We start from the raw sequence: 25,308 nt of genomic DNA, 5'->3' as shown, positions 1-25,308 counted from the left end.
TGAAGAATGCTGGTGTTACTTTGATAGGATCGCATTGAATATGTAGATTGCTTTGGGTAGTATCGACATTTTAGTAATATTTGTTCTTCCTATCCAGGAGCATGGAATCTTCTTCCATTTCTTTGTATCTTCTTCAATTTCTTTCATCAGCTTTCTATAGTTTTCAGTGTATAGATTTTTCACCTCTTTGGTTAGATTGATTCCTAGGTATTTTATGGTTTTTGGTACAACTGTAAATGGGATCGATTCCTTGATTTCTCTTTCTGTCGCTTCATTGTTGGTGTATAGAAATGCAGCTGGTTTCTGTGCACTGATTTTATATCCTGCAACTTTCCTGAATTTATGAATCAGTTCCAGCAGTTTTTTGGTGGAATCTTTTGGGTTTTCCATGTAGAGTATCATGTCATCTGTGAAGAGTGAAAGTTTGACCTCCTCCTGGCCGATTTGGATGCCTTTTATTTCTTTGTGTTGTCTGATTCCAGAGGCTAAGACTTCCAATACCATGCTGAATAACAGTGGCGAGAGTAGACATCCCTGCCTTGTTCCTGACCTTAGGGGGAGTTGTCCCTCACCTTTTAACCATCCTCCACGAGCCCCAAGTCAGGGCTCTGCATGCTTTGGAGCTCAGTAAGATGCTTGCTAGCCTCTACCTAATATCTTAGGTGTCTCCCCCAGTTTTTCTTTTTGGTGGCTTCTAAAGATTGAAAAAAAAAAGCCCCTAGAGAGGTAGGTCTCAGAGTTTCAGGATTTATATATAAAGATAGAATAATGAGGAATTTCCTGTATAGATCTATCCTGTTTTCAGGATATTCCTTGCTGGCTTATAACAATGGAACACTTTTCTGTTTAGCTCCAGAGAAAGAGACACATTGGGAATGACATTGTGGCCATCATCTTCCAAGAAGAAAACACACCATTTGTCCCAGATATGATTGCCTCCAACTTCTTACATGCCTACATTGTTGTGCAGGTCGAGAATCCGGGCACAGAGACCCCATCCTACAAGGTGAGGAGAACGTTGGAGGAAGTGGTGGGCCCAGGCACTTCACCACATCTTATGGATTTAGTTAAATCAAGGACCACTAGTTCTCAGTGGTTCCTCAGGTCATTCTCCAAAATGGTACTCCTAGTGTTGGTATGATCAGTTTTCTAGAAATCCCAGGTTTCTGGGATTTGGGAGCCAAGAGGCCTGCCTTATGAGGTCATATCCTCCATCTGGCTGCTTCCAGGTTCAATAGCATCCAACGCAAGGGTTGAGAAGCCCCCAGTGCCTCTGTTTGGAATCTGGTAATGCCACTGGCTGGACTAAGGCAGAGCCAGAGGAGAGGAACGAAAGAGAGGAGGGTGGGGAGGACTATCAGGAAAGGGAAGGGAAGAGGTGTGGTAACAAAGGGGAAGAAAGGAAAGGAGAAATGTTTATGGTGACAGTGGTGGAGAGCAGGGGATCCGGCAGACCCTGGCCATGGGGTGGGCTCTTCTTGTTTAGCTGTTCTAGAATAAACCATTGGTCTTAATTTGAAGACTCCCAGGGAGGGCGGGGGGGGGTTTGCAAGCACCTGAGTCTAAGTCTGAATCTAAGCCTCCAGATTGATAAGTGGTCTTCCAGGTTGGCTCAGTGTCCTCCCCGATGCAGGGAGGCCCTGGCAGCCCTCACCTTGCCCGTTCCCGATGGCTGTACCGCCAGCCCTCTGCTCCCCTCCCCTTCTCCATGAGAAACAATTCTAACCTCTTGGGCAACAGTTTCTATCTCACCGGTGCTGGGGGCTGTGGGCTCCAAGGGAGATAGACTGAGGCAGGGTCTTTAAGGTGGATGTGAGTCTTTGAACCTCTTGTGGATATACGCAGAATGCTTATGTGCAAGATGTTGCGTTCATGTGCTGCTTTGCATATTAGGGGGAGAGAGACCAAAGGTCAGATTCTCAGAGGGCTCCCTGTTCCCCAGAAGTGTTAGGAACCACGGTTCTAAGGGAGAGGGAAATGAGCCTGTCGTTGCCAATGGAAACTTGGAATGATCTGAAAATGGAGTAACTGTGTAATAGCTTAGGCCAGCGCTGGTTCCTAGGGCTTACAAAGCCCAAGTGTTTCATGGCCATCTTCATGAAGTATCAACTTTGCTTGAAGATTTTGGAAAGGAAAATGATGTCGTATAATTATTACGTCAGTAGAAACCCACATATTTGAGTGCAAAATGCACATCAACTTTAAAAGCAGATATGAGACTACAAACAAAACCCCACACTCTCTCCTACGAGGAAAGCTGACTCTTCTGTCCCCATGTTCATGTTGATGTCCATGCTCCTCTGTCATTGAGCACTTTCAGCTTTTCGGCTGAAAAGTTGCAGAAGCCATGTTTTGGGCATTTCCTCGGAGGATCACCTTCTTACACCAAAATGGGCATTCCCTTCAAACAGCTGTTTGATTTGTTGATGGAAGCAAGTTTATTCATTCAGTGCCCTCTGTGTGCTGGGGGTGGGACACGTGGAAGTGACCTACAGGGAAGGAGGAGAGGGCCAGTGAGTGCAGTTCAGCCACCAGGCCACTCAGACAGCCAACTGACTCTCTTCACAGCCAGTGGAGGCAGAGAGCCGCTGGGTAGGATCCTCGAGGTAAAGCTGTGTGGTAGGAGGGCTCCCAGACGCTGCCAGGCAGTCATGTGCGAACGTGTGGCTTGTCTGCTGGGCCTCTGCTGGCAGAAGAGGCCTCTCGTGGAGGTTTAGTATTTGTTTTTAGCTCCTGATAGGAAATGGAACTCAGCTAACTGGCTTCTCCACTTTCTCAAGAGCTTAGTGGGGTGGGAAAATGCAGAGATCCAAAAAAACACCACTCCCCTCCCCCCCACCTCCAGCTTTGATGCCTGAAGTCTTTACCAAGGCTTCTCAGCCAAAGCCCATGGTCCAGGGAGAAGCACTGTCCTCAGAGAGGGTGGCAATAAGCAGAGAAGCGGGACCCACAGGGAGAGCCGTGCTCTGTCCCCAGGCTTTGGGACTGTGTGGTCCACCTGCCGGGCAAACATCCAGGCTGGAAGGCAGACCTGTGAATGGGGCTGGGGATGCAGGGCGGGGGGAGGGAGGCCAGCCTTCCAACATGCTCCCCAGAGCTCTGTCCCTTCATATTCCCAGCAGCACCCCAGGTGATGAGAAGACCCGGGAGGACCTGGTCAGATTCCTCAGAGGGCCCAGGGTGAAATGGGACTTTCACTGACCTCTGCAGACTTAGGGGCTATGGCAAAGGAGGGTGAGATATCCCCAGGGGCTGAACAGTGTCCCAGGAGGCCTCCACTGGGGAGGATGAACAGGAAAGAAAAGGAAATAGAGGGAAGGACAGGGGTGGGAAGGTGCAGGAAAGCCCCCCAGACCGAGAGGCTCAGGAGCTGACGGTTCTGGTCCCGGCCCTGCCTCTGACTGCTGCATGACCTTGAGCCGGTTCCTTCCCTCTCTGGACCTCAGCTTCCATCTGTGTGAAATGAGGAAGTTGGACTAGACCAGCTCTGAGTTCCTTCCAGCCCTGACATACTGCGGGAGGGGGGAAGTGGAGTCAGGGGTTGGGGGAGTTGAGGAAGAGGGGTGTGTGTGTGTGTGTGTGTGTGTGTGTGTGTGAAGAGAGAGAGAGAGAGAGAGAGAGGGAGAAGGAAATGGTTGAGGGGAACTCTCTAGTATTTCAAGTGTCCTTTCTTAGGTGCAGGTCAGCAGGGGAAGTAAAAAAAAACAAAGCCCCAGGTAACAGGTTACCCCATACTGGGTGCTTGCTCTGCACCAGGCACTGTGCTAGGCCCTTAGAAGCACAGCCTCCTTGAACCTTGACGAGCCCCTGGTCAGGCAGGGTCTCTTGTTAGCCCTATTTTACAGGAAGGAAATTGAGGCTGAGAGCCTAAGCCACTTAAGGCTGGAGGCCACAGAGCCCGGAGGTGGGGAGCTGGAGTGTGTCCAGGTCTGCCAGTGGTCTTCACCACTGAGCCGTCAGAGCAGGTGGGAACTTGGCTCCAAAACTCAGGGGTGCATGAAAAGTGATGTCAGATGATTTTTCAGACGGGAATTTTGTCCCTGTCCTGCCCGGATGGAAGGGAACTCTGGCTGAACCGTTACTAGAACTCCCTCCTCTTCCTGTCTCAGGTCACCCTGCCCCTGATTCCTGAAGCCCGGCAGAGGTCTCAGGAATCCTATGGGAAGCACCCCACTGGGGAGGGGTGCTGCCTGTGTACCCCCTTCCCCTCACTGCCGATCTGGTGCCTGGACAGCCTTCCACGGTTCTCCAAGGCTTCCAGGCCACACTTGGCCGTGCATGTCAAGGTGGGAGCCCTTGGAGGCTCCCCGCCTCCCTGGTGTATCCTTGAACTCACACGCTCCAAGCCTCCTTCTCTTTCCAGCCTCGAAAATTCTCTTCCCCACAGTACCTGCACCTCTCTCTCAGCCCTGCCCTGCCCCCTGCTGGGAGGCCCGCACTGAATTTAGAAACTGAGAAGGTGGGGCCGTGTTCTGGCAGCTTCTGCTTTCGGCCCAGCAACCCACCTGTCCTCAAGAGGAGGGAACAGCAAAGCCCCGGGCACTTTGTTGGAAAAGGGGTCAGGAGAGGGAATACAGTGGGGATAGAAGATGCATGGCCGTCACCCGGAAGGATCCTGTCCTCTGCTTTTCTGACATGGCTGCTATGGTGGGCTTATCTGACCAAGAGACTCGGCAGGTTGAAGAGCATGTCTGAAGCGCCTTACCCAGTCAGCACAGACCACTCTAGAGCAAGCCTGAGAAGGAGGGCCATAGGGGTGGGAAGAGGGCGGAGGGCCTGACCTCTGGCCTACCCCCCCACCTCAGTTCCTGTGCACAGTGGGTGGTGGTGGGGTACTGTGTTTGGCAGCTGGAACCAGCCAGAGATCATGTCAGCTGAACACACACCATTTCCTAATTCTGGGCACGCAGACAGCCTTGAGCTTGGGGAGAGAAAGCAGTACTGACCAGCTCTCTCCCGCTGTTTCCTTCCAGACCCTGGCAGGGCCTTCCCTTGGCCTGGCTCTGAGCTGCCTGCTCACCCGGTCTGGCAGACTCTCTGCATCTGCCCTGCTTCATAGGCCAGGGAGGCTGGCAGCACGCCAGGGCCAGGCTCACGCCAGCGGCAGTCTGGGAAAGGGAGAGGGCAGAGTCTCTAGAGAGGCCTGCAGCCTTTGGGCTGAGAGCAGGTGAAACCAGGGCACGTCCACGCAGGGAGAGCATCTGGATGTGCTGGGCCTGTCCTGAGGCTGGGACACCCCTAGGCAGAGCGCCTGGGTGCTCTCACTCCTAGTTCCTGCCTCCCCAGGCTGGCCGGAAGTGGACACCACACCCAGAGCCTGGGACACCCTGTGCAAGAGCACCGTGATGTCCCCCTACCCACAATTCCCAGCCTGGGCCCTGGCGCTCTGTTGGTTCAGGGCTCACCCAGACAGACTGTCTAACCCTGCGTGTGGGGCCAGGGCTCCCAAACACTAGTCCACCAACCGCACGAAAGCTTTGTGGAGTGTTTAACAGTTGCGGATTCCTGGCTCCGCCCCAGAGCTTGTGATTCAGTAAGTTTGGGGTGGAGCCCATGCAATCGGTATTTATTTTTTAAACACTTGAAGTGATTCAGGTTTGGGAGTCAGTGTTGTGGGAAAAGGACCACAGAGCAGGACCAGGAGGTCTGGATTCCCTGGTCATCTCTGTGGCTAATCACCTGTGTGCCTGAGGGGAGATGGCTCCCAGTCTCTGGGCATCTGTGTCCCCATCAGTAAGACAGGGTTAACGGTTCTCACTTTGTCTTCTCCGTGGGATTAATATCCATTCAAATGAGGCAACGAGATAAGTCCTCCTGGGCACTTGTACTGCGTTAGAAGTGGAGTCCCAGGCTACTCCTCAGTCCTGTCTGGTCATCTTGCCAAACTTGTTTCTGGCCTCCAAGAATGTAGATGAGAGCATGTGGATGGCTCTGTGCATCCGGCCCCACTTCTAGGAACAACGACTTGGGCCATGCTGGTGATGGCTCATGGGAGTGTTGGATTTGAGTTCCGGGGAGGGGAGGGCAGAGGATGCTCTGGGTGGTGGGCTTTCCTAGGGCCAGGGCTTGGAATGCATTATCCTCCTCAGCTTGGATCTCTTCCCTCCTGGCCCACACCGAGACTCTGTTTCAGGTGTCAGTCACCGCACGGGAAGATGTGCCCGCCTTTGGCCCACCTCTGCCCAGCCCTCCTGTTTTCCAGAAGGTAAGAAACCCCTTTCTGCTCTTCTCTTATCTCAGGCTCTAGGTTTCAGCATCTGAGTGGCCGTGGCTGGAGTGGGGCCGGATCTGGGCTGGGAATGTTAGAAGCGCCTTAGGCAGGCTTGGGAGAAACTCCTTACTTGGGGTCTCTCCCCTCCTCTCCTGGTGCCGCCAGCCTGGCCTAGTACAGTGCCTCTTCTCACAGTGTTTGACGCTGGCTTTGCCTTTCTGCTAGAAGAAACATTTTTGTACCTATGCCACAGTCCCAGAAGCCTTAGACAAGAATTGCTTTCAGTCATGGAAACGCCGGGGCAAGGGGTTGATTTCCTGGGACCAGGAGAGCTGGTTTCCACATTGGCATCTTAGGTGGGCCTGGCCTGGGCTAGAAAATGACCGAATGTCAGAAGGAGGCCTTTTAGGGACTCTCCTCAGACCCTCTGTTCTGCTTACCTGTTGCTGTGGCTGAAAGCCCTTTCAGCAACAGCTGAGGCTGAGAGAATCCCAGAGCTTCATGTCTGTTCCAGGGCCCGGAGTTCAGGGAGTTTCTGCTCACCAAGCTCACCAACGCAGAGAACGCTTGCTGCAAGTCGGACAAGTTTGCAAAACTGGAGGTGAGAGCACTGCTTCTGGAAGTCTTCCTCCTGCCTTCCTGGCTGCTTTCAGCCTGCCTGTCCCGGGGGTCTTCTCCTGGGGGCTGCTCAAGGTGCGGGGCACTGTGTTTGCCTCTCTAAGCCTTCAGTCCTGCGTTGATTTAGGAACTCTTTCCTCTTGTGGAAACTTCATGCAAACTTCAGGTCTAACCAACCATGCACCAGTCATTTATTGAGCACCTACTGTGTGGCAGACTCTGTTCTATTCCCCGTGATACCGGGGTGAGACATAGTTTCTGCCTTACGGAGCTTTTGGGCTGGTGGGAAGGGGCCATTACTTAAGAGACAGGTATGATATAGTGTCCACACTGGGCCGTGATGGAGGCCAGCACAGGGGCTGTGACTGCTTCTGCCCATGCAGAACTGGGATGTGTTCAGGGAAGGCTTCTTGGAGGAGGTGGCCCTTGACCTGCTGAATCTGGGTATCTGACAAGGCTTCTGCCAGGAGGAAAGTTTGAGGAGGGTTATTCTAGGCATGGGAAATAGCATGAGCAAAGGCCGGGCAGATCAGAGCATGACTTTTGAGGGAGCCCCAGAGGGTTTGACATGGCCTGAGAGAAGGACTTGTGTGGGGGTGGATACTCAGCTGGAGAGGTTGGTTGGGTCAGGTCAGGAAGGGCTTTGAACTTTAGAGGTGATGAGGTACTAATACAATACTTAGGAGAGTGATGGTTTGCTTTGCATATTAGAAGATGACCCTGATGTGACAAGAAGGGCAGGCTGCCAGGGAGGAGGGCAGGAAGGGTGGCAGCTTCCAGCTACCCAGCTGGTGACTCCAGCTATTACAGGAGTCCAGGACACATGGTGACAGCTTGCTTGCACTGGCCACAGGAGGAAATGGTTTGGGGGCAGGGTTGGGAGGACTTGATGGAGTCCTGTATTTGGGTGGGACGAAGTGGAATTCCAGGGCGGCTCTTGGGCCTTTGGCCTGGGCTCTTCATCTACCTGGGGATCATTGGGAATGAGGTCTTTTAGGACCTGCTGACCTGGAAGTGCCTGCAAGGGTTGCTGAAAGGGCTAGTCCTGGTACGTGTGCACGGTGCCCCCTGGAGGTTGTATCCATGGCCCTGGTGCGCCGTCCGGATGGAGAAGGGCGGTTGCGTACGTGGCTGTGGAGCTGGAGGCAGAGATCTGAGCTGAGAAGGGGCGGGGGAGAGAGCAGAGGCCAGCCACAGAGCTTTGGTATTACCTGCAGTACTTGTGAGCACGGAGCCTAGCCAGGCCTGAGGTCCACACTGTTAACTGGGATGCTGGCGGTCAGGTGTCTGGAGCCCTGGGGAGAGGGCGCATCTCTGTCCTCGGTGCCAGCTCCATCGTCCCCACCCTCTTTTCTTCTAGGACCGGACGAGGGCCGCCCTTCTGGACAACCTTCATGATGAGCTTCACACCCACACACAGGCCATGCTGGGACTGGGCCCAGAAGAGGACAAGTTTGAGAATGGGGGCCATGGGGGATTCTTGGAGTCTTTTAAGGTACAGGCACAGGAGCGGCTGGGGATTGTGTATGGTGGAGGTGAGGGTGGGGCAAACAAAGGAAGGGGTCCAAGGTCTTTGGGGTCCTGACCCCAGAGCCCAAGTGCCAGGATTGCAGTGTTGGTAGAGGGCAGGGACATCGGGAAGTGTGAGCGGGCAGAGCAGCCAGCAGTGTCTCTGGCGTCTTCTGCATCCTTCCTTGATTCGGATTTTGTCTCCTCCTGGCCCAGGAGTCTGAGAAACAGGGACAGGGAAAGAGTTGTCAGCAGGCAGCAGGAGAGGAGCCAGCACAAACCAGGAACATTACTGCCTTCAACTTCCTCCTTCTGTGGCGGGATGAGGAGTCCAGGACAGGATGATGAGAGCCAGGACAAGCCTTAGGGGTCTGTAACAGCCAGTGTGTGGTACTGCGATGGTCCACCTGGCAGGGCGTTGGAGGACCCGGCCAGGGCCGGTGGGACGGAGTTACAGGCAAGTAAATCTCTGTGGACTTTGCAAAAGGAAGAACTTTCTAACGAGGACGAGCTGCTAAAAGAAGTAGTGAGCTCGCTGTCCCTGGAAGTATTCAAGTAGAGCTCGGGCAGCCACTGAGCTAGTGTGAGATACAGGAGGCTTATCATCACATGTTTACTGAGCGTTTTTGGTCCACACAGCTCTTACGTCCAGCATCTAGCTTGACCTTGGCTGTATTCCTGTGTAGTCAACAGAACGAGTCTTGTTATTCCTACTCACATGTGAGGGCACAGGCGAGAGGGACCGCAGGACTGCTCAAAACCTTACACCTACTTAGAGGTAGAGAAACAAACTCAGCCTTTCTGGTTCTTAGGTTAACATTCTGCCGGATTGCCCGTTGCAGAATGACTTGTCGAGCTGCCGTTTTGGGGGCAGTATGTGTGGGGTCAGGGTGAGCCCTGCCTGCGTTAGAATCCCAGCTCGGTGTGATCGTGGGCACGGTCTTTAAAGTCTCTGAGCTGCAGTGTTCTCAACGACACACGGATGATCAATCGGACCTCTGGAGTTGCTGGAGGAATTCACTGAAATAATACGTGGAGAGTGCGCGTTGCCTGGAACACGGTAAATGCTTGGTGAAAGCGTTAGCTATTATTGCTGCGTAAGGTGAAAACCTACTGTGCGCCAACCCATCTAAAGCCTCACAAGTGCCCTCTGTGCCCTGTGAGGAAGGCTGTTATGATGGGGATAATAACTCATTTCCAGTTTTATTAATTGTGGGTGTAATTTTTCGTGTGAGGAAATTAAGGCTCAAAGAGACAAAGTAATTCGAATCCGAGTGTTGAGTTGAGTCTGCTGGATCGCAGAGCCCGTGCTCTACATGATGCTGCCTCTGGTTCCAGACTCGGTTAGGATTCCACCCACGCCAACCTGGCCTGGGCAAGCCTGGGGTCTGTCCCTGGCGGCCCGGCGGGACCGCAGAGAGCAGGGCATGGCTCCGCTGGCCCTAGTCGAGGCAGCTGCCGAGATTCCTCGCGGGGGCGGGGGCGGGGGTGGGGGGGGGGTGTGGGAGCCGAGCTGCTTGTCCAGGCTGGTGGGAGATTCCTGGGGCATCTGTTTCAGGCCTGATGGACAGCAGCAGCCAGGGTGAAATAGGAGAAATTGGAGATCAAGAGCAAAGGGGCATGAGGGAGAAGGGGGGCAGGGGAGGAAAGAGGGAGCTAGGTCGGCTAGCCCGGCAAGAGAAGGGGGAATGTGAAACCCAGGAAATAGGAAAACTTTTGTAGCACTGCCCCTTCATCATATCAAGCACATCACAGTGCTCCCACATCCCACAGTAAAATGTAATTTGTGTATGGCTTAAGCTGCAGGTGACTAGCTAACATAATGTGATATTTTGTAGATTTTAATGAAGCGTTTGTTTTGCAAGTTTCTTTCTGTATTTTGAAGCTCACAGTCGGGTTTTTCAAGTTTCAACTGTTTTTATAACCTGGAAAAGCTCGTAGACTGTGCACACTGCCCATGGCGCCTTTGGATAAAATGGTCCAGCAGCTACATGCAGGTTGTGGGTCTAAAGGAGGGTGGCTCCAGGCCACTTGCCCAGTCACCTGCCTCTGGAGGAGTAGCAGTTGATCTGTGTTCGACTCTAGTGGGGCTGACTGAAGAGGTTTCCCACAGAGAGGAGGCTTCAAGATTTTAACAACTACTCATCTTTGATCCAGTAGTCCAGGATCTTTTTCTTTTCAGCCCTTAATCCTTCCACCTGTGGGCTGGAGACATCTGCTTGTGCATTTTGCTTCCATGCCTGTCCCGGAGGCAGCGCTTATGGGGTATGGGAAGGGTTGTCACGATCGGTCACACTGAGTGAGCCTTCAGAGCTCTGACCATTATGATGAACTTTTTTTAAACCCTGAGTTGGGAACAGGAGCTCTTTTACTCTGTTCCTGCCACCATTATCCTCTTATCTCCCAGGCTGTGGAGGCTGGAGCTGGGGGCCAGCCAGGAGCAGCACGGAGCCCAGCGGCCTGGAGGTTTGTGATGTCTGGGCCAGGCCCACGGTCTGACCCAGCTCGGGAAACCGCCTCTCGTCGTTGTGCTGTTTCTTCATGCACTCCTGGGGTGGTGCTGTGGCATCAGAATTATTGGCATTCCTCATGGTGTTCCTCACCTGCACCTCTGGAAAGAAGTGGTGCACAAAATGATCCCAGAAAGAAAAGTTGTGTGTTTTATCTCCTTCTGGTCAAAGGTCTCATCTCGTGTGGAGACAGTTGAGAATTCTCAGGGCTAAAAGCAATCTCAACCATCCATCCCCTTGCCTCTCGGGACCATTCTCCCTTCCACCCCCCTACAGAGCAGTGGCCCTCTGTCCCTCTGCAGAGAAGCAGACCCATCGCTGCCCTAGGTCATGCTGCCTGGCACCTCACACCATGTAGAATAGTTCTCTCTTCTTACCTCGGTCCCACTGGCTGTACTTCAGGCTTTTCTTCCATGAGAAACAGAACAGTTGGTTTATGGATGTCCAGACCTGCTTCTCAAACTGAGTGCTGAGAGATAGTCTCAGGAATCTGCCAGTTCTACAAACACTTAAAAATTTTGCATTTTCACTTAGAGGATAACCTAAAAATATACATATTTCCAATTATAGAGACCAAACTTCTGCAGCGAAACTCTCAATTAAAAGACATTTCTGTGGAATAAGAAAGTATATTGTATATGCGGTCCGTGGAACCACTGCTGTGGGGGTCTGTGGATGTATTCTGGGTCTTGCAAGAATATTTTTCTTTATAAAAGAGCTGTGGGACGCCTGGGGGTTAAATGTCCAATTCTTGATTTCGGCTCAGGTCATGATCTCATGGTTCCTTAGATCAAGCCCCATGTTAGGCTCTGTGCTGACCATGCAGAGCCTGCTTCAGATTCTCTCTCTCCCTCTCTCTCTGCTCCTCCCCAGCTCATGCGTGCGCTCTCTCTCTCAAAATAAATAAACTTAAAAAAAAAGAGTAGCATTAAAAATGAATAAAAATGAAAGAGCTGTACATTACTCAGCTTCCAAAAATATTGATCTCTGGACCATTGTTTCCAAATGCCATTCTCAGCCACTGCCAGCTGTTGATGAAGCTATTATTGGTCTGTAATGAAATGAAAAGAAAAAGTAACGCTCCTCGGAGGCACCTGGGTGGCTCAGTTGGTTAAGCATCCAACTCTTGATTTTGGCTCGGGTCACGGTGTCGCGGTTCGTGAGAGCGAGCCCCGCCTGGGGCTCTCTGTGCCCCTCTCAAAATAAATAAAACTTAAAAAAAGAAAAGAAAAAGTAGCACTCCTTGATGTAGCTACGTGTTATGTACACAAAATACACGTAAGCCACATTTTGAGAGACACTGAGCTGGCCCAACCATCCATTAACCTTGTGCAGAAGGGAGAATGGAGGACCAGAGAGAAGAGGGTCCAGTGGCAGAATGGGGACCACCCAAGCAGGGACAGCTGCTTTCTCCAGCCTTTGAGAGGTGGTGATAGTTAATGCACTGGTGTGATACGTATGACCCCTAGTGGCAGGAGAAGGGCAGGAGGCTGCAATTTCCCAGGCAGAGTACCCGCAAGCAGGGGCAGCCCGGGTGTTCCTGGATTGGAGCTCTGGTCTATGGAGGGGGGAGGGGTATTTCCTTCTCTTGTCAACCTGCATCCTTTATTTGCCCTGCTAGAAGGACAGAACACCCCATTCCAGTCCTCAGTGTACCTCCCGATGAGGAGTGTCTCAGGAGGCAAGCGGTTAGCATCTTTCTCTCCAAGCACCCCTCCCTTTGTTGCTTGCCTTGTGCAGCTAGGCACGTCCGCCTTAGTGCTCATGTCTCTGCTTCGTGTCCCCTAAGTTTGTTGAACCGAAACAACTCGCAAAACCCATTTAGAATCATGAGGAAGCACAAACCCCTAAGGAAGCAAGGCTTGTGGTTGGCCCAGAAGAGACTTGCTCCGTGTATAACACTAACTGGTAGCTCAGTCCCCTGCCTAAATAAAGCGACATAAGCAGATAGAAAGTGCCACCACCTCCCCTCCCCCACGAAGGGAGAGCTTGTTCAAAAGTAAGCCGTGAGGTGAGCTGAGGGCTGGGAGACCGTGAGGAGGGACCCTGGAACCGGCGGCGGTTAGCCGGGAGGAGAGCACTCTCTGAGGGCACTCGTGTCCTCAGACAGTTGAGGGACGGTTGTGTGAAATATGGAACAGACTGGTCTGAGATTGAAGAACGAGTAAGATGCCAGCTCGGTGCACAGAAGGCCTTTCCAAGGGTCGGGCTGTCCGTCACTGGAGTAGGCAGTGCTGAAAGCAGTGAGCAGCCTGTCCCTGGGAGGATGCAGGCGGAGGGGAGACCGTCTTTTCTCTTCTCTACCTTTCCTCGCTCTCCTTCCTCCCCGGTTTGAGAAGGCTGTGCTTCCAGCTCCACATCAGATTGAAACGTAAAACACTTCAGACCACGTCACTGGATGATTTTGTCCAAATCCAGCTTTGTTTTAAGGCTTTGGGGCAACCGTCATGTCTCTGACTTTCCGTCCCCAAAAGCGGGGAAGGAGAGCTGGGCCTGAGCGAGCAGGTTGCACACCGGGTATTGGGCACCCACGGTCTCATGTCCTCCCCACGCAGGACCGTCACCACGTTGTGCGGACGAGGAGGCCGTGTGTCAGAGAGGTTCATACACTGTGTTGGGAAGACCAGGATTCAGACCTCTTTCTGTTAGCTTCAAGCAGCAGATGGCCACCCTGCACATCCCTGGGGTTCCCTGTCAGCCCATTGTCTCCTCAGATTTATCTTGCGGACTCAGACAGTGGCACCAAGGGCATTTGAGGAGAAAACGTCTTTCCTGACATTGACCTTGGAGACTTTTTTTGAAGAGAGTCGAAAGCCCTTGGTTTCTGATCACCGTTAGTCCATCAACCAGTTCCGTTATATGTTCAATCTGGACAGCTCTTTGGGAGACCGGGACCCTTTCATCTGGAGCCCAGGGTCCTGGATTTGGGTCCCCACTCCATCTCCCACCTGCAGCGACCTTGGGTGATCGTTTGCCTTTTGGGACCTTTCCTATCAGTGCCTGTCCTGTCTGCATCTCAGAGTTGTAGGGATCCAGCGAGTTCATGTATACGAAGCCCAGTAGACCAGATCTCATCAAACCACATCAAATCTTTCTTGGAAAGAGACCCGTGAGGAGGGCATCAGAACATACACGATTAGCTGACACATCGTCGTTGATGACGGTGGTGGTGGCGGCAGACCCACAGGGGCCCCAGCGGGATGTCATGATGCTGAGATTTATGGAGCACTTGACTCACTTAGGGAGGTTTGCTGTTTATCCAGAGACACCTCAGTGTGGTGCCACACCATTCCTGCCCTCGGTTTTCCAGAGGGCGTGTGACTTAATGTTGTCTTTGGGCGATGGAATCAATAGAATGTACTGGCTGGAAACAGTTGCTAGGCGATTCTGTTCTGTGGTCTAGAAAGGGAGAGAGAGATGATGTCCCTCAGGCAGTGTCTTTGACTCACACAGGAGAGGCTAGATGACATCAGGGGTAAGAGTCTGGTGGGCTCTGTGCCTCATTTGCAGAAATGGTTTGTCTCCAGAGCATTCGTGTTTGCCAATGGCTGTCTTTCCTGAATCGGCTTCCCGCGTCCATGCCTTTGTCTTTCTAAGTCAGTTTTCTGAAGCTAAGTTTCTGAGGACCTCAGCCTGCTCTCACAGTAAGGAAAACCCACGAGCCCACTTAGCAAGGGCTCTTGTGGGGACTCATGGCTCAGTGTGGTCCTTGGCATCCGTTAGCCTGGCTTGTTGGCTTCGTCCCGCAGGCTTGGTCTCTCATGGCCCCAAGGTGGCTATGGCAGTTTCAGGTGCAGAATGTCACATCTCTTTTGGAAATCCTTAAAATTTTTTTTTTCAATATTTATTTTTGAGAGACAGAGAAACACAGAGCACAAGCAGGGGAGGGGCAGAGAGAGAGGGAGACACAGGATTCAAAGCAGGCTCCGGTCTCTGGGCTGTCAGCACAGACGCAGGGCTTGGACTCACAAACTGTGAGATCATGACCTGAGCCGAAGTCGGACGCTTAACCGATGGAGCCGCCCAGGCGCCGCTGGGAGTCCTTGAGGAGACCTTTCCCCACAGCTCCCATCAGACACCCCTCATGCCCCACTGGCAAGGGGATAGGTTATGTGACCCCTTTAGACTGATCATGATACACCCTTGTCCCGTGGAGGAAGAGGGGAAGTTGGACCAGACAGTGGCTCTGCACTGAGGAATATGCTAGGGATGACATTTTTATGTGCATAACTCATCACATCTCCATTTGTGTATCTTGGCGTATGTTGGGGTTTATATCGAGGCCCTCTGTCCTACTACCTATTAGCTGGGTGCTCCTGGTCAGGTCACTGAGCCTCTCTGAGCCTTACCTGTGAAATGGAATGGAGGGCATCCACACGGTGGGCTTGTCGGGAGGACACATCTAAAGCTCTTAGAGAGCCTGGCGCGTCATAAGTCCCCAATAAACGTGGCAACTCTTCTGTTTGTGTGCTTCCTGTGTGCCCGTCCCTGTGCCAGAACCAGGAGAATTACAGGAGAGGAGTCAGAGAAGTGTCAGACCTGACCTCTGCCTCTAAGAAGTGTCCAAGTCGGCTAGGGAAACAAGACGTGTTCCTGAAATTAGGGCAACACTAAAAGTCCCAGGGCCTGTGGGAGTGCTCCCTCTGTGTTAACTAGCTGTCCTCACTATGGCCACTTCTCTTGGTTCTGGTTCCAGAACAGCATAGACCTGCCGAGTGGTCTGAGGGAGCATTGTCACCTCCCAGGCCTGTCCCTGTCAAAGGCTTAACGGCCTTGATTTTACCTGTTCCTGTCTGTGCCACGCTGTGACAAGCCCCTGATCATCCTGGGTGTCCCCTCCTGGACCCTTCACTGTTTGCCAATGTGCCCTTTGCTCTTTGGTGGCCCTGAGTGGCCTGAGTGTGCACAAGTGTGCACAAGCTGAGGGCTCTGTCCACAGACCCCACCAGGAGGGCAGGGGCATCCGGTGGGCTGGGCTCCAACCCTCAGGTCCCTGTCTCTTCTCCCCATAGAGAGCCATCCGTGTGCGTAGCCACTCCATGGAGACCATGGTGAGCAGCCAGAAGAAGCAGCACAGTGGAGGCATCCCTGGCAGCCTCAGTGGGGGCATCTCCCACAACAGCATGGATGTCACCAAGACCACCTTCTCGGTGAGTGCCACAGGCCCCTGGGGCAGCATGCGGTTCCTGGGGAGGGCCCCCCACCCCAGGCCTGTGAAGGATGATGTATTCACCCAGGCTTGGGCCAGGTGGCCTGAGCAGGGACGGGGCAGATTGAGGCTGTTTGGGGGTGACCCTAGGCCCTGCCTGTGAAATGGAGCCTCCATTTCAGTTTCAGTTTTGGGGCACTTTTCTCTGCCCAGAGGCTGGGGACCCAGGAGGGGTGTCCTTGCTTTGTTATTAATGATGACGGTAGTCACCCTTGGCTTGCTGTGCACCAGGGACTGAACTAAGTGATTCATAGACCTTATCTCATCTGATCCCTCTAACAGCTCTTAGAGGTAGAAATTGATGTGTTCTCCATTTTGAATTTGAGGAAGGGAGGCCCAGAGGGGTTTAGTAACCTGCCACAGGTCACCTAGTTAAGCTGAAAAGCTGGGGTTTGAATGCGTGTCTCCCTGATCCAAAGTCTTGGCTGTTAATCACTGTGTATGCAGTTCCCAGGGAAAGAGCCTGGTGTGTCTGTGGGTTTGGGTCTGGTCTGTTTGCACCAGGGACTGGCCAGGTGAAAGAACCACATAGTTGGTCCTTTTAAAAAGCAAAGGGACTTTGCATTCGGATAGAGTAGGGTTTTCTTTTCTTTCCTTTTCTTTTTCTTTATTTTTTTTTTTTTCCAGATAGATACCCACCATGATACTAAGGACTAGTATTATAAATGGTCTTACATAATTCATTTAACTTACCAAATATCTCATACTATTGTCTTGCCCCACCCAGAAGGTCTGTGAAATGAGCAGGGCAGGACAATTATCCCCATTCTGTGGGTGAGGTGACTGGGGCCCAGAGAGTTTGGCTACTCACCCAATGTTGCATAGGACACAAATGGCAGAAGTCGGGACCTGGATTAGAGGTCTGGAGGGCTCTAAAGGATGACTGCAGTCCCTGCTCCTCAGTCTCCCACCCCTTGCTCCTCCCCCCTGCATGTAGCTGAAGCAGAGTCACATTCTTGGCGGTTCCCTTGGCCTGTGGGTGCCTGTGGATCTGGTTCTGCCGCTCTCATTCTGTCTTGTTACTGAGACACTCAGCTTGGACCCAGTTACTGTGAGGAATGGATGGAGAGTCAGAGCCGTGCGTTCTTGTCCTTGTCCTTATGGTGATTTGCTGTGTGACCCTAGCCCAGTCCCCTCACCCCTAGGCTCCTCAGTTTCCTCACTGGTAAAACTAGTGGTTGGACCAGGTCATTCCCCGGGCTCTCGCAGCTTCCTGGTTCTCAGTCTGTGACCCCATGAATCATCCTGACCTCAATGTGCTGGGCTCTCCTTATCATGGCCCTGACCCCTTGTTCCTCCAAGAATTGTGGTCTTTGGTGATTATTACCTGGGGCCACAAGGTCTGGCTTAAGAACACAGGAAAATGGGCTGCAAATGGTTTGAGTCTTGGGGTCTCAGCTCCTGTTACATAGATCCTCGCCTTCCCAGCTGTCTTGCTGTTTTGTGGGATCCCCTCCAGACTGGTTGGGGGTTGCACAAGCTATTTGTAGACCAGAGATGGGTGGGGGGTGAAGGGAAGGAGACTGGGGTCTGGGGTGGGCCATGAACACTCATTTTGGTGGTTTCATCGGCAGCCTCCAGTGGTGGCGGCAGCAGCCGTGAAAAACCAGTCGCGGAGCCCCATCAAGCGGCGGTCGGGACTCTTCCCCCGTCTACACACAGGCGCTGAAGGCCAAGGTGACGGCCGGACACGATGGTAACTGTCCAGTGAGGGGTTTGTGGGTCCTTCCACTGCTGTAGCTGCCAGATGGCCAACCTCAGGGAGGGCTTTGCGCTGCTTCGGGAGACGGCTTCCTTCTAACCTTGGTCCCCACTTCAGGCACCTGTCTCACTCTGCTGTGTCCACTGAGGCAGATTTGGCCAGTCTCTGTGTGGGACCTTCCAGAGTTGTCCGTGTCGCATTTGGACCCAAACTAGAAATGTTGCTTGGATTCTTTTCTTTCTTTGCCTCCTTTTCCAAAGCTCACTCAAATGTTCCCTCTTATGGAAGGCTTCCCTGCCAAGACAGTTAATTAACTTTCCTTAGGCTTCTAGAATGTTTTCTGTCTTTTTAAAAGCAGCTCTTGTACTGCATGGTATTAACCTGTTCTTGCTCATTGTCTTTCTGATCCTTTAATGGTGAGCCCATTTGCCCTTTAATTCAGCAAGTAACATGTCTTGAGTGCTTGCTACATGCTGGGGTCAGTGCTCCAGCAAGAGCTACGGGAGGCATAAACCTGCCTTCCAGAAGCTTACAGTCTTGTGAGAGAAAAGGAGGCATTTAGGTTGTCTGCCTGTCACCCCGAATGGTGACCCCAGGACCTGAGCTTGGGCATGCAGGATGAGGGGTGGGTTTATAGAGGGGGATGAAAAACTCTGTTTGGAACAAGTACATGTGAGAGTCCTTGTGGCCTGCCCAGCAGAGAAGTGCAGAATTCTGAGTGGTCAGGATGAAAGTCTTAAGCTTAGGAGAGAGGCCTTGACCGCAGAAGGGAGTCAAAGATGGATCAATGAATATGGCCACTCAGGGGGGTGTATAGAATGCCTGGGGACACCAGCATTTAAGGGCAAGGGGAGAAAGGGAGGGAAGATGAGGGAGAGAAAGCCCGGAGGGGAGGGATTCCAGGAGGGAGAGTCCACAGTGTCAATGTGCAGAGAAGCCCTGCACTGTGACCCGAACCCCTGCTTGGGTGGACAATTAGGAGGTCATTAGCAACCTCATTAAAGGGGCATTGAGACATTCATGCTTCTTGGGTGGCTATAATCAAAGAGACACATAATAAGAAGTATTGGAGAGGATATGGAGAAACTAGAATCCCCAGGCATTGCTGGTAGGGATGTAAACTAATGCACCTGCTTTGTAAAAAAGCTTGGCAGTTCTTCAGAGAGTTAAACTTGGGGTTATCGTCTGACTCAGCCGTTCCACTCCTAGGTAGAGACTCCAGAGAAAGAATACACATATCGACATAAAAACCAGCACACAGATGTTCCTGGCTATTCGTAATAGCTCAAGGTGGATAAATAAAATGTGGTATATCCATCAATGGGATACTTTTTTTTGCAATGAAAAGGAGTTGAACCACTGATACGTGCTACAACTTAGTTAACCTCGAAAAGACTATGCTAAGGGAAAGAAGCCAGTCACAAATCACAACACGTTGTGTGATTCCGTCTCTATGACACGTCTGGAAGAGGCAAATCCATAGAAACAGAAAGTAGATTAGTTGGTCGCCAGGGGCTGGGGGGAGGGGGGAATGGGGAGTGATTAGGAGTGGATCTGGAGTTGCATTATGGGGGTCTCAAATGTTCTAAACTTAGATCGTGGTGATGGTTGTACAACTCTGTGAATATGCTAAAAACCACTGAATTACACACTTTAAGTGGGTGAATTGCACGTGGATGGTATCTCAGTAAGGTTGCTGTAAAAATAAAAGTGCATTGAGGACGAGACCAGCTTGTCCCCAACAGGGGGCGCAGTAGAAATTGTGGGTGTCAGTACATGGTCTTTGTTAAACTACAGGAGAAGGAAGCCCTCCGGCCCTTGCCGAGAGTAGCCCGTTTACCAAGGTGCCATTCCCAGCATAAAAGGCCACCTTGTCACACGGATCCAGGGAGCTCATATTGTGGTCTGTGTGAAGGGTGTCCCCTGGACTTATGCACGGTGACCCTGCCCACACTGCCAAGGAGTCCATGTGCACTGGGTTATTTGCCTGCTGTGGGAGTGGATGTTGTAGACCTCACTCCACCCCGCCTGTGGCCTGTTCTTGACTTAGAGCTCTGCCAAGGTGAGATGGCCAGCAAAAGTGGGGAGTGGACTTGGGCTCAGGAGGATCAGCGAGTTCTCTTGCTTGATAGCGCTTGGCTCATCCAAGAGCCTAGAATAGCCTGATGCAGCAGAAAACCCCACTCTCTGTTGCTGTCTGAGTGGGGCTCAGGGAAGTGGCGGCTGGGCGCTGGTAGGCGTGCTGTGACCCCTCAGGCCCTATGGGGCCGAGAGCCTGTTGGCTGTCCTAGGCCTGGGGGTGGGGTGGAGGCTTAGGGGCCAGTCCCATGGCCTCACCCCTCTTCATTCCTGTTTCCTTAGTGACAGTGCATCCAGCAACCCCAAGACCCCGGATGGTGCACACTCTTCTCAAGAGATAAAGTCTGAGGCCTCATCCAATCCCAGCTCTCCGGAAATCTGCCCCAACAAGGAGAAGTAAGAGAGTGAGGGTGGGGGAAGGGCTGACTTTAGCCACTCGGAGCCCTGGAATATGCTCTCTGCTGACAGCCAGCATTTTTGCCTTGAGAATTCTCTGGAAACGTGAAAGGCAACAGGCAGGGGCATGGGGAGGCACTGGCGGGCCAGCTCAGTCTCTGCCAGGTCTGCCCTGCCGGTGAAGGGGGTCTCGCTGAGTGACCAGGGCCTGCCCCACTTCTGTTCCCACAGGCCCTTCATAAAGTTGAAGGAGAACGGCCGAGCCAACATCTCCCGCTCCTCCTCCAGCACCAGCAGCTTCAGCAGCACGGCGGGGGAGGGCGAGGCTATGGAGGAGTGTGACAGTGGGGTAGGTGTACCTCCATCCCGCCCTGGGGAGCAGGGCGGGGCGCCCTGGGCCCAGCCAGACCCCCACTGTATGCATTAAACTAACTGCTGTGGGAAGAGCCCCACCCAGGCCCTGTGGGTAAAAGGGAAGGTAGAGAAGCAAGAGGTGGGCTCTCTGGGAGCAGTGGCTAGGGGGGTCTCCGCAGAGTGGCACCGGAGTGGCAGCAGGGGGCCAGAGGCTGCACTGAATGGTGTGTGTCCGTGCCATGGGGCTCCTGGCTGGAGAGGGGAGGGCCGGTGCTCTGTGTGGCCAGGCCAAGGGCACTTTGGGGGCAGGGTTAGGGGCGGCAGAAAGAGCAGGTCCAAGTGTGCCAGTGGGAGGCAGTGACCGCCCTGAGCTTGCTGGGGACCCGTGGCAGGCCTGCCATGGCGCGGGTCACCCTGTGGTGCCGCTGAGGACGGAGCTGGCCCTGCTCACCCAGCCTCTCTCCCCAGAGCAGCCAGCCGTCCACAACCTCACCCTTCAAGCAGGAGGTGTTTGTGTACAGCCCGTCCCCGAGCAGCGAAAGCCCCAGCCTGGGGGCGGCCGCCACCCCCATCATCATGAGCCGGAGTCCTACAGGTCAGTGACGTCTGGGCATGTGCACTATGAGGCTGGCGGGGGGAGGGGGCAGGGGCTGTGTCCTGACCACTGTTCGTGGGTGTGAGCCCCAGCCACGCTCAGTCAGGCGGTTTCCGCTTCGGCCCCAAAGGGTGAGGCCCTTGAGCTCTGCTAGCCCGCTTCATCTATTCATCAGCCTTAAGACACCTGTGTTCTTATTGTCTCCTTACTTGTGGGGAAACTGAGGCTCTGAAAGTGCAGTGATTTTTTTTGGTAGAGAAGTTGGGATTTGAAAGCCGAGGCTCTCTTGCCCCACCCCCGTTACTGATGCCGGGTGCCTCTGCCACGCTGTGACCTTGACAGTGCAAGGGTACGGAGCGGGAGGAGTGTGACAGGTGGAGGGGACCGCACATGGTTCCTTGGGCTGCGGTTCATCTAGGGGACAGGTGTGAGAGGAGACAGCACATAGGGTGCCAGGCTACGACTCCCATGGAGACCCTGGCAAGGAGCTGGGTGTCATCCTGCTGGCGAGGGGAGCCTTGGAGGGTCTTAAGTGGAGCAGTGCCTTCTGGACTAGCGAAAGACTGTTTTGGTGGCCGCAGCTGGCCGAGTAGACAGGATTGATAGGGAGTGGGCGCAGAGAGAGAGACCAGCAAGGGGTCACAGTGGGCAGTGAGGGGTGGCTGGGCTGTGGATCAGGGGTGTCTGGAGAAATGGGAGAAGGATGTGGGTTCAAGATGCTGGTGGCAGAGTCTGCTTGGGATTCTCTCTCTCCCTCTCTGCCCCTGCCCCCCTTGTGTTTGCTCTCTTGCTGTCTCGAAATAAATAAATAAACTTAAAAAACAAAAAACAATTAAAAAGAAAAGAACTGTTAACCTCAATGTTTGTTAAATAACGGGAATAAAACAATAGTAAGAGGTTCTCAACCGGGGGGCACTCTTGCCTTCCCAGAGCATATTTAACGATATTGAGACATTTCTGATTTTCAGGATTGTGGGAGGAGACTGTGCTGCTAGCATCCAGTGGGTAGAGGTCAGGGATACTACTAAATATCCTACAAAATACAGGGGCAGCACCCCCTCCCCCCCGCAAAGAATTATCTGGCCCCAAATGTCAATGAGCTGAGGCTGAGAAACGCTAGTCAAGTGATAGAAACACAGAAAGAGCTGGTTCATGCGCTTGCTCTAGTCCTGCCCCCTGTGCCGGGCCACTGCAGAGCCCGGTTCTTATCCTGGTTGTGGCATTGATAGGTCCATCTCTCTGAGCCTCAGTTTCCTCATCTGTAAAGTGGGTAGTAATACAGATACTCTGATTTTTTAAAAATGACGCTTAATGAAATATTGAAGGAATGAATGAAACAATCTGTAACCAAGCCTGGCTCCTACTTGGTATTAGGTACATATCAAAATAAAGTTTTGAGTAATGGGAGGGTTAGAGAGTGTCTGCCACTTGCTGAAGGTCACCCAGGGCAGAAGGGCACCTTGAATGGGCCTGGTAACTCCATCTCCTCTTATCGTACCACACGGTATGTTGCCCTCAACCCCCTTCTCTGGCGCATTATGTAACCCCAGGGCTACTTCCTACTCCCAGCCTCGAAGAAGTTGTGCTGGGTACCTGCAGGACCAGGGTCAGTTTGCAGAGATCTGGAAAGTGTTTTGAACTGTTTGGCTGCGCCTGGGGAGAGATGGGGCCAGGGGGAGGGAGGTGCCCTCGGAGGACCTGACTTCCAGGCTTCTGTAGTCTCAGATGCCCCGACCGTTGGTCATATCACACCTGGGCTCCCTGGGACCCTGAGAGGGGACTGGCAGGTCATAGTGACAGGTACTCACGGTGCTGGGTGGGACCCCTTGATTCGAAGCACCAGAAATAAGTCAGCAGCCTCTGAGTGGAGGGTACTGACTTGCCGATTCCCTGGGCCAGAGGAAAACCACAAAGCCAAGTGGCCCTCCTGCCAGCAGCGTGCTGAGAAATGTTTAACAACTGGCTCTCCTGCTGTACACACACACACACACACACACACACACACACACACACACACACACGTTTACTATAAACTTTACTGATACAGAGGATCTGAAGCACACAATTTATAAATAATAATCTTTATTATAAATCCCATATTCTTACTGATATTTCTCTAACCTTGGTATCTGTAGGCAACTAAAAGTTGCTGATGACCAACAGGTGTAGTTCTGACATGAATGATGATTGATATTTTGTCAGTGACACGTGCAACCTCTTTGCTGAATCAGATACCAGTTTTCAGATACTGGAAGGGTACGGACTCAGTTTTTGGCGCTGCTTATAATGTAATGGCTACAGACACAATGCATTTTCACATTTAATTGACATTTTTCGCGTTTTCTCAGGGGAAGCCTAGACAACAAAACAATAAGTCAAGCCCTGGTTTTGTAGCATTTGCTGATTTCTTTGGTGTAAATGCTCCTGCCGTGGCTGATCTCAGGCTAGCGGTGAGCTGCGGAGTTGGGAAGGAGCACCAGACAGGCACCGTGGACATAAATAGCCCGAGGAGAGTAGATCGTAATAAAATGCAGAGAAATAATTGGGAAGTGATGACTTCTGAGTGTTTATTACCTTTTGTAAAAAAATGTTTATTTATTTTTGGGGGGGAGGGGCAGAGAGAGAGGGAGACAGAATCCCAAGCAGGCCCCGTGCTGTCAGCACAGAGCCCCACATGAGGCTCGAGCTCACGAACAGTGAGATCATGACCTGAGCTGAGACCGAGAGCCTGATGCTTAATCGACTGAGTCACCCAGGCGCCCCTATTTAGTACCTTTGACGAATATAATTTATGGAATTGTAAGCTTATATAGTTTGATTTTTTAAAAAATGACTGGGTTTACGAACTAGCTCGCATTTCTGAAAACTTAAAGAGTTGGCTTTGACAAATTGCTGCAAGTCAGCCGGAGTGCTCGGGGGAGGGAGAAGGCCCTGCTCCTGCCCCCACCCCCACCCCCCGGGCGGCACCCCTGCCCCAGACACACAGCCCCGGTGACCTCTACAGCCTCGCCGTCTTTTCACGGAGGCTTCTGTTTTTCCTAGATACCAAAAGCAGAAACTCCCCGAGGTCAAACCTGAAATTCCGCTTTGATAAGCTCAGCCATGCCAGCTCTAGTGCGGTAAGAATCCAGGGGGGGTGAGGGTAGTGGGCGGAGCCTCCTGCATCCCGTATTCCAACCTCCTCCAAAACTCAGCTGTCCTTTCTGGGGGCCTGGGGAAGGGGGTGCCTCACACATCACAGGGGGTGGAGGAGGAAAACTCTGGTCAGGTCTAGGGGTGATGCTGAGGTCCTGCATGGTGCAGGCATCAGCCTGGGGGCTGCCAGCCACCTCTGCCACACCTCCTGTGAGGTGAGTCACACCCTTGGACACACACCAGGTGTGAGCTGGGAAATGCTGGCTCCTGGGGCCTCATGCCCCTTCCTGAGCTCACCAGGGAGTTGAAAGCTGGGTGCACAGAAGCTGGAGATTATGTTGTCTAGTTGTTTAAAACTCTTACATGGGTTTCTCTTGAAACAGGGTCACTAATGTGAAAGAGGATTCCTTCGCTTGTCAAAGGTGGGTTGAGTGTTTGTCCTGCTTTGGCCACGTGGCAAAGTGTGTCCACTCTAAGACCAGGGAACTAGTGGCCTGATAACCTGAGAATGGCCAAAGAGATCCTGACAGCTGGAGAGGGCCGGTCGCTTCTTCCCCGAAGCTTCTGTGATGGGGCGCAGGTCTGGATGTGGAGGATTGCAGGTGGTCTCCGGTGTGGCTGGGGAGAGTTTCCTGATAGGATTGGGCCAGGCTCACCCAGTTGGTCTCCCTGCCCTGGGAGGAGCCTGGTTCCAGCAGGCAGGGGGGCCGTAGCCCAGAGCGGGCCTCCCTGCCCTGGACGGGGGATTCCGCAATTTGCCCCCCTTGCCTCCCTGTTCTTGGCAGCTTTCCCTCCTTGTGTCTTTGGCCAGGGTTCTGGGCTGAAATGTGTCCCCCCATCATGTTCAGAGGTGCCCTAGCCCCCTAAACACTGTACTGGATGACCCCGGGGAGGACTTCCGTTCCAGCTGTGTGGTTTTCAGCAGAGCGGGGCATGGGTCCAGTTTGACAACACTGAGGCCTGACCTCCTGCTGGTAAAGTTACTGGAGA

At 52.8% G+C, this 25,308-nt stretch overlaps 1 protein-coding gene across 9 annotated transcripts in view; it reads left to right on the top strand.

The window, feature by feature from the left end:
* The window catches only part of RAP1GAP2 (RAP1 GTPase activating protein 2), a 224,252-nt gene that overhangs the window by 194,319 nt on the left and 4,625 nt on the right, over positions 1–25,308 (top strand). For 8 of the 9 annotated variants that reach the window (XM_019429562.2, XM_019429566.2, XM_019429569.2 and 5 more), the window contains 11 exons: positions 851–1,006; positions 6,134–6,205; positions 6,726–6,812; positions 8,190–8,324; positions 15,861–15,998; positions 17,632–17,753; positions 20,121–20,234; positions 20,466–20,583; positions 21,057–21,183; positions 24,226–24,302; positions 24,702–24,740. In XM_019429562.2, coding sequence (XP_019285107.1) covers positions 851–1,006; positions 6,134–6,205; positions 6,726–6,812; positions 8,190–8,324; positions 15,861–15,998; positions 17,632–17,753; positions 20,121–20,234; positions 20,466–20,583; positions 21,057–21,183; positions 24,226–24,302; positions 24,702–24,710 — 1,155 coding nt within the window. In that variant the 3' untranslated portion in view covers positions 24,711–24,740. The remainder of the gene's footprint in view (positions 1–850; positions 1,007–6,133; positions 6,206–6,725; positions 6,813–8,189; positions 8,325–15,860; positions 15,999–17,631; positions 17,754–20,120; positions 20,235–20,465; positions 20,584–21,056; positions 21,184–24,225; positions 24,303–24,701; positions 24,741–25,308) is intronic. The other variant, XR_002075089.2, reaches the window with a different exon arrangement.

This window comes from Panthera pardus, unplaced genomic scaffold, assembly GCF_024362965.1.
Source record: "Panthera pardus isolate Hobbes unplaced genomic scaffold, ASM2436296v1 HiC_scaffold_3, whole genome shotgun sequence".
NCBI lineage: Eukaryota > Metazoa > Chordata > Mammalia > Carnivora > Felidae > Panthera > Panthera pardus.
The sequence above is the reverse complement of the archived record's forward strand: the minus strand, read 5'-3'. Positions and strand labels throughout refer to the sequence as shown.